The sequence below is a fragment of the Somniosus microcephalus genome, chromosome 1 (assembly GCF_052327205.1).
Source record: "Somniosus microcephalus isolate GS21.2 chromosome 1, FLI_Smic_1.0, whole genome shotgun sequence".
NCBI classification, from domain to species: Eukaryota; Metazoa; Chordata; class Chondrichthyes; order Squaliformes; family Somniosidae; genus Somniosus; species Somniosus microcephalus.
The window spans coordinates 137,025,268-137,040,678 of record NC_140987.1 but is presented as its reverse complement, the minus strand read 5'-3'; the positions used below and the strand labels follow the sequence as shown (position 1 = coordinate 137,040,678).

At 42.9% G+C, this 15,411-nt stretch overlaps 2 protein-coding genes across 9 annotated transcripts in view; one reads left to right on the top strand and one right to left on the bottom strand.

Moving 5' to 3' along the window:
• pcsk5b (proprotein convertase subtilisin/kexin type 5b) overlaps positions 1-15,411 on the top strand; it is a 679,955-nt gene that overhangs the window by 359,454 nt on the left and 305,090 nt on the right. For all 3 annotated transcript variants that reach the window (XM_085986077.1, XM_085986086.1, XM_085986095.1), the window contains exons 21-22: positions 9,036-9,138; positions 14,474-14,610. In XM_085986077.1, coding sequence (XP_085842203.1) covers positions 9,036-9,138; positions 14,474-14,610 — 240 coding nt within the window. The remainder of the gene's footprint in view (positions 1-9,035; positions 9,139-14,473; positions 14,611-15,411) is intronic.
• Positions 1-15,411, bottom strand: part of carnmt1 (carnosine N-methyltransferase 1) — a 1,199,612-nt gene that overhangs the window by 1,063,630 nt on the left and 120,571 nt on the right. The gene's annotated exons all lie outside the window — the stretch shown is intronic.

Below are 15,411 nucleotides of genomic sequence, written 5' to 3'. Positions count from 1 at the left end.
CTAACTCCTTCTTGAATATATTTAATGAATTGGCCTCCACTGCCTTCTGTGGTAGAGAATTCCACAGGTTCACCACTCTCTGGGTGAAGAAATTCCTCCTCATCTCTGTCCTAAATGGCTTACCCCTTATCCTTAGACTGTGACCCCTGGTGCTGGACTCCCTGGCCATCGGGAACATCCTTCCTGCATCTAGTCTGTCTAGTCCTGTTAGAATTTTATAAGTTTCAATGAGATCCCCTCTCATTCTTCTAAACTCCAGCGAGTATAAGCCCAATTGACTCAATCTCTCCTCATACGTCATTCCTGCCATCCCAGGTATCAGTCTGGTGAATCTTCGCTGCACTCCCTCCATGGCAAGAACATCCTTCCTCTGCTAAGGTGACCAAAACTGCACACAATACTCAAGTAACAACAGAAAATGCTGGAAAAACTCAGCAGGTCAGGCAACATCCGTGGAGAGAAATTTGAGTTGACGTTTCGGGTTTGACCCTTCTTCAAATTTCCAACATCTGCAGTATTTTGCTACAATACTCAAGATATGGTCTCACCAACTGCAGCAAGACAACTGCAGCAAGACATCCTTGTTCTTGTACTTGAACCCTCTCGCTACGAAGGCCAACATACCATTTGCCGCCTTAACCGCCTGCTGCACCTGCATGCTTACATCCAGCGACTAGTGCACAAGGACACCCAGGTCTCGTTGCACTTCCCCTTCTCCCAATCTATTGCCGTTCAGATAATAATCTGCCTTCCTGTTTTTGCCACCAAAGTGGATAACCTCGCATTTATCCACATTATACTGCATCTGCCATGCTTCTGCCCAATCACCCAACCTGTCCAAATCATACTGGAGTTTCTTGGCATCCTCCTCACAGCACACAAGCCCACCCAGCTTTGTGTCATCTGCAAACTTGGAGATATTACATCTAGTTCCCTTGTCTAGATCATTAATATATATTGTGAATAGCTGGGGTCCTAGGACCGATCCCTGCGGTACCCCACTAGTCACTGCCCGCCACTTGGAAAAAGACCCGTTTATTCCAACTCTTTGCTTCCTGTCTGCCAACCAGTTCTCTATCCAAGTCAGTACCTTGCCCCCAATCCCATGTGCCTTAACTTTACACGCTAATCTCTTATGCGGGACCTTATCGAAAGCATTCTGAAAGTCCAAATACACCACATCCACTGGTTCTCCCTTATCTATTCTACCAGTTACATCCTAAAAAAATTCCAGTTGATTAGTCAAGCACGATTTACCTTTTGTGAATCCATGTTGACTTTGTCCGATCCTGTCACTGTTTTCCAAGTGCTCTGCTATTACATCTTTTATAATGAACTCTAGCATTTTCCCCACTACCAATGTCAGGCTTACCGGTCTATAATTCCCTGTTTTCTCTTTACCACCTTTTTTGAATAGTGGGGTAACATTAGTTACTCTCCAATCCATGCGAACTGTTCCAGAGCCTATCGAATTTTGGAAGATGACCAGCAATGTATCTACTATTTTTAGGGCCACTTCCTTAAGTACCCTAGGATGTAGATTATCAGGCCCTAGGGATTTATCGGTCTTCAATCCCGTCAATTTCCCTAATACCATTTCCCTACAAATACTGATTTCATTCAGTCCCTCCCTCTCATTAGACCCTGTGTTCCCCGACATCTCTGGGAGGTTATTTGTGTCCTACTTTGTGAAGACAGAACCAAAGTATGTATTTAATTTGTCAGCCATTTCTTTGTTCCCCATTATAATTTCCCCTGATTCTGACTGCAAGGGACCTACGCTTGACTTCACCAATCTTTTTCTCTTCACATATGTATAAAAGCTTTTACAGTCAGTTTTTATGTTCCCAGCAAGCTTACTCTCATATTCTATTTTCCCCCTCTTAATGAATCCCTTTGTCCTCCTTTGCTGTATCCTAAACTGCTCCCAATCCTCAGGTTTACTGCTTTTTCTGGCCAATTTATATGTCCTCTCCTTGGATCTTATGCTATCCCTAATTTCGCTTGTTAGCCACGGTTGAGTCACCTTTTTTGTTTTATTTTTATGCCAAACAGGGATGAACAAATTCTGTAGTTCATCCATGTGATCATTGAATGTTTGCCATTGCCTATCCGCTGTCAACCCTTTGAGTAACATTCCCTAATCAATCCTACCCAACTCGCGCCTCATACCATCGTAGTTTCCTTTATTTAAATTGAGGAACCTAGTCTCTGAGTCAACTACTTCACTCTCCATCTTAATGAAAAATTCTATCATATTATGATAGCTCTGACCCAAGGGACCTCGCACAACAAGATTGCTAATTAATCCTTTCTCATTACATAATATCCAGTCTAAGATGGCCTGATCTCTAGTTGGTTCCTCGACATATTGGTCCAGGAAACCATCTTGTATACACTCCAGGAATTCATCCTCCACAGTATTGTTACTAATTTGGTTAGCCCAATCTATATGTAGATTAAAGTCACCCATGATAACTGCTGTGCCCTTATTGCACGCATCTCTAATTTCTCATTTAATGCCATACCCAAACTCTGCATTACTGTTTGGAGGTCTGTATACCACTCCCACTAATGTTTTCTGCCCCTTGGTATTTCTCAGTTCTACCCATTCAGATTCCACATCATCAGAGCTAATATCCTTCCTTTCAATTGTGTTAATCCCCTCTTTAACCAGCAATGGTACCCCACCTCCTTTTCCTTTTTGCCTATCTTTCCTGAATATTGAACACCCCTGGATGTTGAGTTACCAGCCTTGGTCACCCTGGAGCCATGTTTCCATAATCCCAATCATATCATATCCATTTACGTCTATTTGCGCAGCTAATTCATCCAACTTATTACGAATGCTCCTCGCATTAAGACAAAAGGCTTTCAGGCTTGTTTTTTTAACACTCTTCCACCTTTTAGAATTATCATTTACTGTGGCCATGTTTGATTTAAACTCTTGATTTCTCTGACTGCCACCTTTGTTTTTCTCCTTCCTGTCTTTTGCTTCTATCCTTGTTTCCCTTTTCTCTGTCTCCCTGCTCAGGTTCCCAACCCCCTGCCATTTTAGTTTAAACCCTCAACCAGAACACTAACAAACATTCCCCCTAGGACATCGGTCCCGGTCCTGCCCAGGTGCAAACCGTCCGGTTTGTACTGGTCCCACCTCCCCCAGAACCAGTTCCAATGTCCCAGGAATTTGAATCCCTCCCCCTTGCACCATTGCTCTAGCCATGTATTCATCTGAAATATCCTTCTATTTCTACTCTGACTAGCACGTGGCACTGGTAGCAATCCTGAGATTACTACCTTTGAGGTCCTATTTTTTAATTTACCTCCTAACTCCCGATATTCAGCTTTTAGGACCTCATCCCATTTTTTACCTATATCGTTGGTACCTATATGCACCACGACAACTGGCTGTTCACCCTCCCCTTCCAAAATGTTCTGCAGCCGCTCTGAGACATCCTTGACCCTTGCACCAGGGAGGCAACATACCATCCTGGTGTCACGTTTGCGGCTGCAGAAACGCCTATCTATTCCCCTTACAATAGAACCCCCTATTACTAGAGCTCTCCCAATCTTTTTCCTCCTGTCATGTGCTGCAGGACCACCCACAGTGCCAGGAAGTTGGCGGCTGCTGCTGCCTCCCCTGATGAGCCATCCTCCCCAACAATATCCAAAGCGGTATATCTGTTTGAGAGGGGGATGGTCACAGGGGACCCCTGCACTACCTACCTGCGGCTACTACTCTGCCTGGTGGTCACCCATTCTCTTCCTGCCTGTGCAGCCTTTACCTGCGGTGTGACCAACTCCCTAAACATGCTGTCCACGATGCCCTCAGCATCGCAAATGCTCCAGTATGTATCCACTCACAGCTCCAGTGCTGCAATGCAGTCTGTCAGTAGCTGCAGCTGGATACACTTCCCGCACACATGGTCGTCAAGGCACAGGAAGTGTCTCTGATTTCCCACATAGTGCAGGAGGAGCATACCACAGCACAGAGCTCTCCTGCCATGACTTACCCTTTAATTAATTCAAATTAAATTAAATCAAATCAATCCCACCAATTACACTACAATTAAATGATATACTGAAGGGCCTTTGTTTACCAGCAGTCCCCGCTACACCACAGACACCCTATAAACTATAAACCACAAAATTTAAATTTGGAAAAAAGGAGAAAGAGAGAAAGAGGTCTGCCGCCGCTGAGACCCTCCTCCTGCTCCCTCAACCCCATTCACACTAAATTCCTCGCCCCCATGCTAGCTGTTATTATAAATAATTCCATCTCCTCAGGTACTGTCCCTCTTCCTATCAAAACTCTGTCTTACACGTGACCCCTCTGTCCTTACAAACTACCACCCCATCTCTAGCCCCCTTTTCCTCTCCAAGGTCTTTGAAAGTTTCTGTACCTGGGTCATTCTACAGAAACGGTGGCATTCCTGTCTCTCACCTTTGCAGCAAGCAAAATACTTTAAATGAACTTAATGATCACATGTAATATATATTTTTGATAAATATACACTGTTTTAATAATAAAACATATTTGAGTCATGTAATGAGCAATGCTTGTTTTTTATAATTTATATAAAATACCAAGTGCAAGCAATTTGCTTGTCACTCAGATCATGTATGGAAGTTTAGAGACATATTCTGAGTTTAAAAATATATTTTTCTCCTACTTTAAATGTCATTAAGTAAACACAAATGTCACATTTATGGAATGGAAACCTAAAAAAACTAAAATACCAACTAAATATTATAAATAATATAACGGTAATAGCGGTAACCCCATGTTATGTCATTGGTGTTACTGCTTCACAAAACACACTATTTTGAAAAAATGCAATGACTTTTGGAAGTACTTCCTGGTTCAAGAGGTCATTGGAGGAAGTGCGACCAACAGAGGCACCTGGTGAGTCTGCTGTCTCTCTTCATTTGTTATAAATTTGATGATTTAGTTGATAATTTAATGCAAGGCTTTTAAGTATGTCATTGGTGTTAGTCATTTCATAGGAAGGGAAATGAGAAATTGATCATAGAAATTGATTAAATTAGATATTTGAATGATTTTAATATGATTGAAGACATGTGGTCTGAGGAACGGTGGCGTCCATTTTGTAAAAAACATTTTTTCTGCAAATTGTCATTGGTGTTACCGTCATTGGTGTTACTACTCCTCCTGGCAACACCAATGACAATCAGTAACACCAGTGACGTTTTTGTGTAAATGAGCTTTTATAAAAGCTTCAACAAAAGTTATTAGGGCAAAATAGCGCATATTGTTTGACTCCCTGCTCAACCTCCACAAGAGATTTGTTGCTGAGCATGGAGAACAGATTTCTTATGCCTTCTTCTGCAGGCAGAGACCCTTTTGGGTTGTGACACCAAATGAGCGGGACAGAGAAACATGTCAGTGCAAGACTCATGAAAATCTTCAGTTTATGGCAGATACACTGTACAAACTTGGGCTCTCAGAGTGTAAAAACCTGGATGAAATGGCTGACAGCACCGTCTGCAACAACTCAAAGTCATGTGCCTATGGTGAATGCCAAGAATGTGAACGCACCACATATCCCCTCACCGAATCAACATCAAATACACTGGTAACTTTAACCCAGTGGTGTCTGGAGAAGATTGACCATTCCAAACCAGGTGAAGAGTCTGAGAAGAGAAGAACAATCACTGTCAAGAAAGATGTGCCAATAACAGAGGATGAGCTTGCTACCCATTTTCAAGATAGGCTCTTTAAGTTCCGCAGACACATCTTCAACATCCGTTGGCAGTACAATGCTTACAGAAATCTAAGAGAGAACCTGACCTCCAAGGACTGCCTTATACACATAGATTTTAGTGAAAACTACACTTGCAAGTATGCAAATGAAATCCAGTCTGTGCACTTTGGGGGGTCACATCAACAAGTGACCCTCCACACTGGTGTTCTCTATGTGCAGGACCAGCCCCCCATGCCCTTTAGTACGATCTCCCCAAGTAGAAGGCACGACCCAGTGGCTATATGGGCTCATCTTGACCCCATCCTGGAGATGGTGAAAAATCGGTGCCCTGAAGTCCAGAACCTTCATTTCTTCAGCGATGGCCCTGCCACCCAATACAAGCAGAAGGGCAATTTCTACATGATTTGCTCAGAACCTCACCAGAAGTGCTTCCCCAAAACCACTTGGAACTTCTTCGAGGCAAGCCATGGGAAGGGTGCTCCGGATGGGGTGGGGGGTGCATTAAAGAGGTCAGCCGACATCTTGGTCCGTCAGGGAAGGGATATCCCAGATGCACTCTCTTTCTTCCAGGAGTTAAAGGACTCTGGAACGCAGGTGAAACTGTTCTATGTGAGCGAGGAAGATGTTGAGACTAAAGCACAGAAAATGCTGGAGGTGCCTCTTGTGGCAATAAAGGGGACCATGAAAATGCATCAAGTTTTGAGCATCACACCTGGCATCCTCAAATACAGAGACATCAGTTGTTTCTGCCACGCAGCAGAGGGTGTGTGGGATTGCCCATGTTACAGTCTCCAAGAAATCATTGTAGGAGCTGTGCCGCCTACAGGACGTGACCACTCTGCTCCACAACAACCACACCGACCTGATGTCATTGAGACTCACCATAGCGGGCAGTGGTGTATTGTGAGGTATGATGACCAGCCATACCCTGGCATTATACTGGAGGTGGAAGAGCACAACATAAAAGTCAAGTGCATGCACAGGAATGGCGTGAACAGGTTTTTCTGGCCAAGCCCAAGAGATGACGTAAACTGGTATGGGGACGACCAGATAATGTGTTTCATGCCAGAGCCAGTTCCTGTGAACAAACGATCAGTTCAGGTTGACCAGAAGATCTGGACATATTTGAAGGGGCAGTTGGATGTGTGACCACAAGTCAAAAACCAGTTGCTGGAAGCCTAAAGTTGATGTAAAGACAGATTACTTTGTTTACTTGTGTTCTAATGAGTATGTTTTATATCTGGCTCAATCAGGATAGAACTAGGCTACATGTTTTATGAGTTTCTATGAAAATGGTGATGTTGACTACGATGTTGATGACAATGTTCAGACACAATCATTCTTGGTCTTGGTCTTAATGTGCTCTCTTTAATGTGCTCCTCTTTGGTCTTAAAGTGCTTTGGCTAAGTTTTTTTATGTTATTACTCAAATTATATGAATCTCTCCGTGCTGTAAATGAGTTAACTGAAAAAAATGGCACATTAGTTAGATGAAATGTAATAAATTCATTGAGTTGTTTGAAATAGTCTGGGGTCAAGTCATTGGTGTTGTATTGTGTCACTGGTGTTACTGCATGTTTTTTTCAGTGATATAGCAAAGGTGTCATTTTTGACTTTATAATAATTTTGTGTTTGTTGATTGTTGCTTTATTCATGAGTTAGCAGTTTACAGATAGTATCATTCAATTTTGATGACTGTCCTTCAGTTATTTTTGATATTATAGCAAAAACATGATGGCGCAAATGAAAAAATGTCACTCAATGTAACTTTACACATACCTGATTATAATAAATAAATAATCAAAACTTTTCTTTAAATTATTATCAACCTACTCTGTCTTTCAGTATATGTGCAGATTGAATTGAGAAATAGCATTCTGATAAGCCTTTAATTTTGTTTAAGGTATAAGTAACACCAATGACAAAAAGACAGCACAAGCATTCTTTGAGTGAATGTATAAAAATAATTAAAATACATTAAGTTTTCATTTTTGTGGATTGATAAAGTTAAGAGGTTAATTAATATTGTACAATAAGTTTTGATTATGTAAAATGAAATACATTTCAAGACATCTTGCAATTCCAAATGCCACCGTTTCTGTAGAACGACCCACCTCCCACAGGACCAAAATAGCCCATAGTTGCAAATGACATCCTCTGTGATGATGGTTTATTATATCCTCCTTTTGTTTCTTCACCCTCTCCACAGCCTTCCACAAAGCTGATCACACCATCCTCCTCTAACACTTCTTTACTTATCCAGCTCAGTGAGAATGCCCTTGCTTGATTGCACTCTTACCTATCTGATCATAGCCGGAGTATCTCAGCAATGGCTTCTCTTCCACCCCACATCATCAAAACAGGATTTCCATCATTGGCCCTCTCCCCTTCCTCATTTACATGCTGCCCCTTGGTGACATCATCCACAACTTCATGCTGATACTTTCAACATTCACTTTAGCAAGATTCTTCTTCTTCTCTTCTGTCCCTAGTGGCACATGAGGCAACCCATTTCTTCTGCTACTTTACATACAGCAGATTGTGCTCGGGGTTGTTTCCAAAACAAAGTCCCTTTTAACATGGAAAGGTCATTAACCTGACTCACAACTTCCTACCAGTAGAACTGGCTAAATGCAATGGGGTATCGCCACTCCACTCCCATCGGACGTGAGTACCCCACTGGATGTCAACCCAGTATTCAGAGATCAGAACTCTCGTCTCCACTAACCTTCTCTCTCAGAGGTGGGAATGCTACCACCGAGCTAAGGCTGACTTCAACTTTAGCAAGATTACAGTAGTGTCATTTTATGTAGCACATTCCGAAAAGTTAAATTAGATTTCAATTCAGTTAATTAAGTGCTTAAGCAGCAAAATTGCTGTTCTCTCACTCACCTCACCTCACCTCACCTCACTCACTCACTCACACTTTCTCCCCCTCGCACTCTCTCATAACTTCACGTACTAATTTCAATGTTTTTGGCACATTGGTTTATTTTATAAATTAGTTTATTTTGTTCTTTGGACCTTTATATTAAGGTCAATCACACACTGTCACAGATTAGAATAGGTGTATAATGCTGGATCAAATTTAAGTGCTTGTTTATAACATTTTGTATAAAATTACCATTTGCATTGTAGCATCATCAAAAAAGTAATCTGTGTCAGGTACCAGTGCAGAATCCTGTTTTGTGCTGTGCTAAAAATACATAAGTGAAAGTCAGGAACAAATAACACATACATCTGAATATTATTAGGTTCTGCAAGATCTTTTTTGCATTATACTTCACCTAATTATTTTTTATTGTTATAGGTGAATATATTGACGATGCAGGAAAGTGTCACAACTGTCATATCTATTGTGATAAATGTTTTGGCCCAAGCAAAGAAGAGTGCATCAGATGTGCTGTTCCAAGGTGAGTCCTTTTGATGTTATTCCCAAGTTTCTGCCTGTTTATTCTGTAGTTAAAACACTACAGTCAAGTTTATTCCAAGTCAAAAGCAAAATACTGCGGAAATCTGAAATAAAAACAGAAAATGCTGGAAACACTCAGCAGGTCAGGCAGCATCTGTGGAGAGAGAAACAGATTTAATGTTTCAGGTTGATGACCCTTTGTCAGAGCTGGAAGAGGTTAAAGATTTAACAGTTTATAAGCCAGTACAGAGGCAGGGAAAAGGTTGGGGGGGGGGGGGCAAAGGAAAGAACAAAAGGGAAGGTCTGTGATGGGGTGGAGGGCAGGAGTGAATAAATTACAAAAGGGGTGATGGTACAACTTTGTAAAGTGCCTAATCGAAAGATGTGATGCTGTTCCTTGAGCTTCTGTTGAGCTTCATTGGAACAGTATAGGTCAGAAGGTCAGAGTGGGATCGAGAATTAAAGTGGCAAGCAACCGGAAGCTCAGGGTCACGCTTGCAGAGTGAATGGAGACGTTCTGCAAAGCAATCACCCAATCTGCATTTGGTCTCCCCAGTGTAGAGGAGACTGTATTGTGAGCAACGAATATAGTATATTAAATTGAAAGAGGTACAAGTGAATCGCTGTTTCATCAGGAAGAAGTGTTTGAGGCCCTGGACGGTGGAAAGGGAGGAGGTGAAAGGACAGGTATTGCATCTCCTGTGCTTGCATGGGTAGGTGTTGGGGGTGATGGAAGAATGGATCAGGGTGTCGCGGAAGGAATGATCCCATCGGAATGCTGAAAGGGGAGCAGAGTGGAAGATGTGTCTGGTAGTGGCATCGCGCAGGAGGTGGTGTAAATGATGGAGGAAGATCCATTCAGCTGTCTAGGCCCTAAGCTCTGGAATTCCCTCCCTAAACCTCTCCGCCTCTCTATCTCTCGTTCCTCCTTTAAGGCACACCTTAAAGCCTACTTCTTTGACCAAGCTTTTGGTCATCTGCTCTAATTTCTCATGTGCTTGGTGTTAAATTTTGTTTTATAACACTCCTGTGAAGCACCTTGGGACATTTTACTACATTAAAAGCTCTATATAAATACAAGTTGTTGTTGTTGTTGTTGAATGTGGAGGCTGGTAGGGTGGAAGGTGAGGACAAGGGGAACCCTATCGTAGTTTTGGGAGGGAGGGGAAGAGGTGAAGGCAGAACTGCGGCAAATGGGACGGACATGGTCGAGGGCCACAGTGGAGAGGAATCTTTGGTTGAGGAAAAAGGAAGACATATCGGAAGTAGTGGTGTGGAAGGTGGCATCGTCAGAACAGATGCGACTGAGATGGAGAAACTCAGAGAATGAGATAGAGTCCTTACAGGAAGCTATTGCCTTTGTATCCACCACCCTATCAGGCAGTGCATTTCAAATTCTAACCACTTGCTGCATAAAAATGTTTTTCCTCATGTCACTTCTGGTTCTTTTGCCAATCACCTTAAATCTGTGCCCTCTGGATAGCGACCCTTCAGCCATTGGAAACAGTTTCTCTTTATTTACTCTATGTAAACCCTTCATGATTTTAAACAACTGTATCAAATCCTCTGTTAGCCTTCCCTGCTCTAAGGAGAACAACCCCAGCTTCTCTAGTCTATCCACGTAACTGTATTCCCTCATCTCTGGAACCATTCTAGTCTAGTAAATCTCTTCAGTACCCTCTCCAAAGCCTTCATATCCTTCCTAAAGTGTGGTGCCCAGAATTGGACACAATACTCCAGCTGGGGCCAAACTCATGTTTTATATATAAGCTATATAACTTCCTGGCTTTTGTACTCTATGCCTCTATTTATAAAGCCCAGGATCCCATATACTTTATTAATTGCTTTGTTAACGTGTCCTGCTGCCTTCAAAGATTTGTGTACAAGCACCCCCAGGTCTCTTTGTTCTTGCACCCCCTTTAAAATTGTACCATTTAGTTTGTATGGTTTCTCCTCATTCTTCCTACCAAAATGTATCACCTCACACTTTTCTGCGTTGAATTTCAACTGCCATATGTTTGCCCATTCCACCAGCCTATCTGTCTCTTTTTGAAGTCTATTACCGTCTTCCTCACTGTTTACTACACTTCCAAGTTTCATGTCATCTGCAAATTTCAAAATTGTGCCTTTTACCTCCAAGTCCAAGTCATTAATGTATATCAAAAACAGCAGTGGTCCTCATCCTGAACCTTGGGGAACGTTACTACATACCTCCCTCCTTGCATAAAACAGTCATTCACCACAACTCTCTGTTTTCTATCCTTTAGCCAATTTCATATCCATGCTGCTACTGCCCCTTTTATCCCATGAGCTTCAATTTTGCTAACAAGCCTAGTATGTGGCAATTGCTTCTATTTTCTTCTGCATTTGTGCCTCACCTTTGGCTATCTTATAAACCGCACTAATTGGATCATCCAGGGTGTGTGTAGCTGTTCTGCTGCTGGCAAACACTGGTGAGAGGGATGCAGGATGCTGTAAGGTGCAGTATTGGTCTGGGCCACTTGCAGAGCTGAAAGATTGTTCCAGTCAGAAGAGGATTATATGTTAGCATGCTGTTCCAAGACACCTCTTCAAACAGAGCTTAGATTGCATTGTGCTGTATGGAATATTTCTGTGGCTGTTTGAGTGCCTGTGTGACAGTGAGTGAGAAGGGGGATAAGACATAACAAGAGTAGGATGGTACTACCCCAGAGCTTAGGTGTGGCATGCAACTTCAGCATCTACTAACTTTCTGATGCTCTTATAAGTGAGATGTCCAAAAGCAAGTCTTTTCTGGCTCCTCCTCAGTTAGTGCAAGCAGAGAAATAAGTCTTGAGATGCTGTAAATTTAAGGAACACATGAAGTGACAGACATATGGCCAACCTACAGCGCATCCTGTGTGTTAGTAACTAACCACACTTAATTTTACCTCAATTATGTTGCAATGACTTGCTATGTAAAGCCCTTTTAAGAGGCCAAGGGTTTCAGTTTTAAGTTGACGTGTCCACTGCTGGAGTATGGGTGAGCAATGAAAGAGCTTCAAGGTTGTCTATAGGCTTTACATCTATCAGCAGCAATGTGTAGCAGCTGAGCAGGCAACACTTTGTAGCATACATACTTGGGCCATCTGGTATATAGAATTTTGGGTGTCCCTAACATGGCAGCTTTCTTAAGGCCTGCCATCGGCTTCCAGTCTATTTCTCGATCCTGCACTGACCCTGTTTGGCAAGCTGCACTGCTCTTCTCCGGGGAGAGTGCTCTGAAGTGCAAAGTTGGACAATCCTCCCTGCACCTACTTCATGCAACAGCACCTCCACTTGGGCATCCATCATAGGAATTTCAGTTCTTCACTGCTCCATCAATTGCTCACAGTTTCCATTTTCTGCTCCATATTTTTGTTGCCATCTGCCGTTTTTTGCTAGGAACATCTTTTTCCATCCAGAAACTTTGCCCAGCTGAAAATCTTTCCCCCTCTGCAGCCTTTTTGTTGTCATTCCACTGATTGTTCTGGGAGCCTTAAAGAAAAATGTTCCTCATTTTCCACACCACCTGTAGCCACAGCGGTGCGGCATTTCCCACCGCGGTGTCTGCATTTCATACCGGGAACTCACCTTGAATGTTGAATTAGGGATGGCCCTAGAAGATCAGGCAGGGTTGGCCATGATCAGTACTTGTGGGTGCAGAGCCCATTGTATGGTGTTTACTCTGAAGAAGCATCAACTTTGGAAAATTAACCATTATATGTCAACAGTGCACCCAAACTAAAGACATTAACTAAAGAATTCCTGGAAAACCTGTCCTAATCTTATCTAGCAGTAGGATCCATTATCAGCTATTTTATCAGTTTGGATTTTTAAGAAAGTAAAGAATACGCTCTGGCAGTGCTTTATGCAGTGGCTCTCAGTGGTGGTGCAGAGAGATGGTATTTGCTTCGAATCTCACCATGCCTAGAACCATGCAACCAAGCGGGAACCAGGAGTGAAATCAGCAAAATTTTGGGGTTGTGCCTTTCTGTAATAACTTTGGTCCTCACCTTTAATTGAATGAGGCTCAGCATCTAAGGCCTGATTTTACACACCACCCCACCCCTCCGAACCTGGTGGGATTGAGCGGTGGAGGGGGAGGAGGTGCGTTTGTGCCACATTCCCGCCCCTCCCCATCTTAACTTGCCTGAATTCAGACACGGGAAGGCTGCTCGCCAATGTTCCCTTTAAGCTGCGCGGCCATGCAGCATTCTGGAGCTCCCGCGCAGCCGGCTCACCAGCTTTAAAATGGGAAAAACCACGCATGTGCAGTATTTTGAATTTTGAATTGATTAAAAAATATTAAAGGGAACATTGCTGCTCGCCCCAGAGAAGTGGGGGCCCACTTTAAATAGCATAGTCGCATCCATCGGGACATGCACAGCATTTTAACTGTAGGCCCAACTAAGGCCCACACAGTCTTGAATGTGCCGGGTAAAGCTGAAAGCAGGTTGCATCCTGGCCACAAGAGGCCCAGGTAAGATTAATTTTTCTTAAGATTTATTGTGGGCTTGAGGAACAGGAGTGCTCCTTCTGGGTCCACAAGGATACCTTTGGCCTCCCCTGCCCCAGGCTTCAGCCTCTTCCCCAATCGCAGACTTTACCACTCCCCCCTATTCCTGATGTACTTTGCTGGGGCCCGTTTCTGTGGATCCTTGGCAGAGCTCTGACTACTCACAAATTTTGACTCCCACCAGTCGGCATTGATGTCATTCAGACAGACACAGAACACAGAATCCCCACAGTGCAGATAGAGGCCATTTCGGCCCATCGAGCCTGCACCGACACATATCCCACCCTATCCCCGTAACCCCACGTATTTAATCCCCTAACACTAAGGGTCAATTTATCATAGCCAAATCAACCTAACCCGCACATCTTTGGACTGTGGGAGGAAACCGGAGCACCCGGAGGAAACCCACGCAGACACAGGGAGAATGTGCAAACTCCACACAGACAGTCGCCCGAGGCCAGATTTGAACCCGGGTCCCTGGCGCTGTGAGGCAACAGTGCTAACCACTATGCCACCATGCCCCTACTAGCTTTGGGCAGGAGCCAGTGTTAGAGCATGCTAATGAGGTCCGCTTTGGCCCCCAAACCTCCAATTCACATCCTCAGTTAAACTCAGGGCTCTAAAGTGCAGGTCTACCACCAAGAGATAGAAATATCTAGATACATCCTTTATTTTTCTGCTATAAATTATTCACCCCTCTGTAGTTGGGGAGAATTACTCAATAAACATTATAGGAGCTTCTCAGTCCAGAAGTGTAAAATGTAAATGCCCAAACTTTAAGATTTGATGACAGATGACTCACCTTTCTTCTCATCCTCAGGCTATTTGATGATGGGCATTGTGTCATAAACTGCCCCACTGTTAAGTTTGAAATAAATGGTCAGTGTCACCAATGTCATCACACCTGTGAGGAATGTACAGGGGCTGAACTTAATGAATGCATATTATGTGATAAAGGTAAGAGCATAGTAATTGTAAAAATAAATCACAATGAGCCGCTTTCTTCACACACATATATGCATTGTACCATCAATGGCAAAGATACAATAAGCAGGTGCTTTACTGAGTACACATTCTACTTTAGAGCAAAATGTTAGGTGCGTACAATCACTAATGCTAAACTGGATCGTAATCTCACAAGTGATTTATGATGCTATTTCTATGGCTAATGTTCATCCGAATCACTTCACATTGATCACAGTTTTATACTTGCATAAATGAAAAGTACAAGCTCTAGAAGTTTTTTTTTTAGGAAATACCATTAATAATGAGTTACAGTGGTTAAAGTGGGCTCCAGAATGGCACTGGTTCTTAGTAAAAAGTAGTTTTGTATTCTACAAAGTTGCTTTTGCTTAAAAATGGTAACAGAACACTCCAGCCAAATTTAACCACTGCCAAGCATGCACCAACATTTCTCATATATGTGTAGGGGTTCTTGAAGCTTGTATTCACACCAGGGAATCACTGCACAACCCTTCCAGCCTAGTGACCATGGGATCTGAGCGTAGACATTAACCTTGTAGATATAGCTATATGTGCCAATTCCTATTCTCTAGATCAGCAAAAAATAAAACAAAATGGCAACAAACAAACAATGCTCTGAATCCCCCTGATTGATTTCCCTGCTATGCCAAGACAATGGTAAAATAAATTTGTTGTGTAAAGCCCTTGCATCTATTCTGCAACCCAACACCACAACCTCTTCAGATATTGTCAACACTCTGATCGCCTGTGGTCCAATGCCATTTTGTGTGCCTG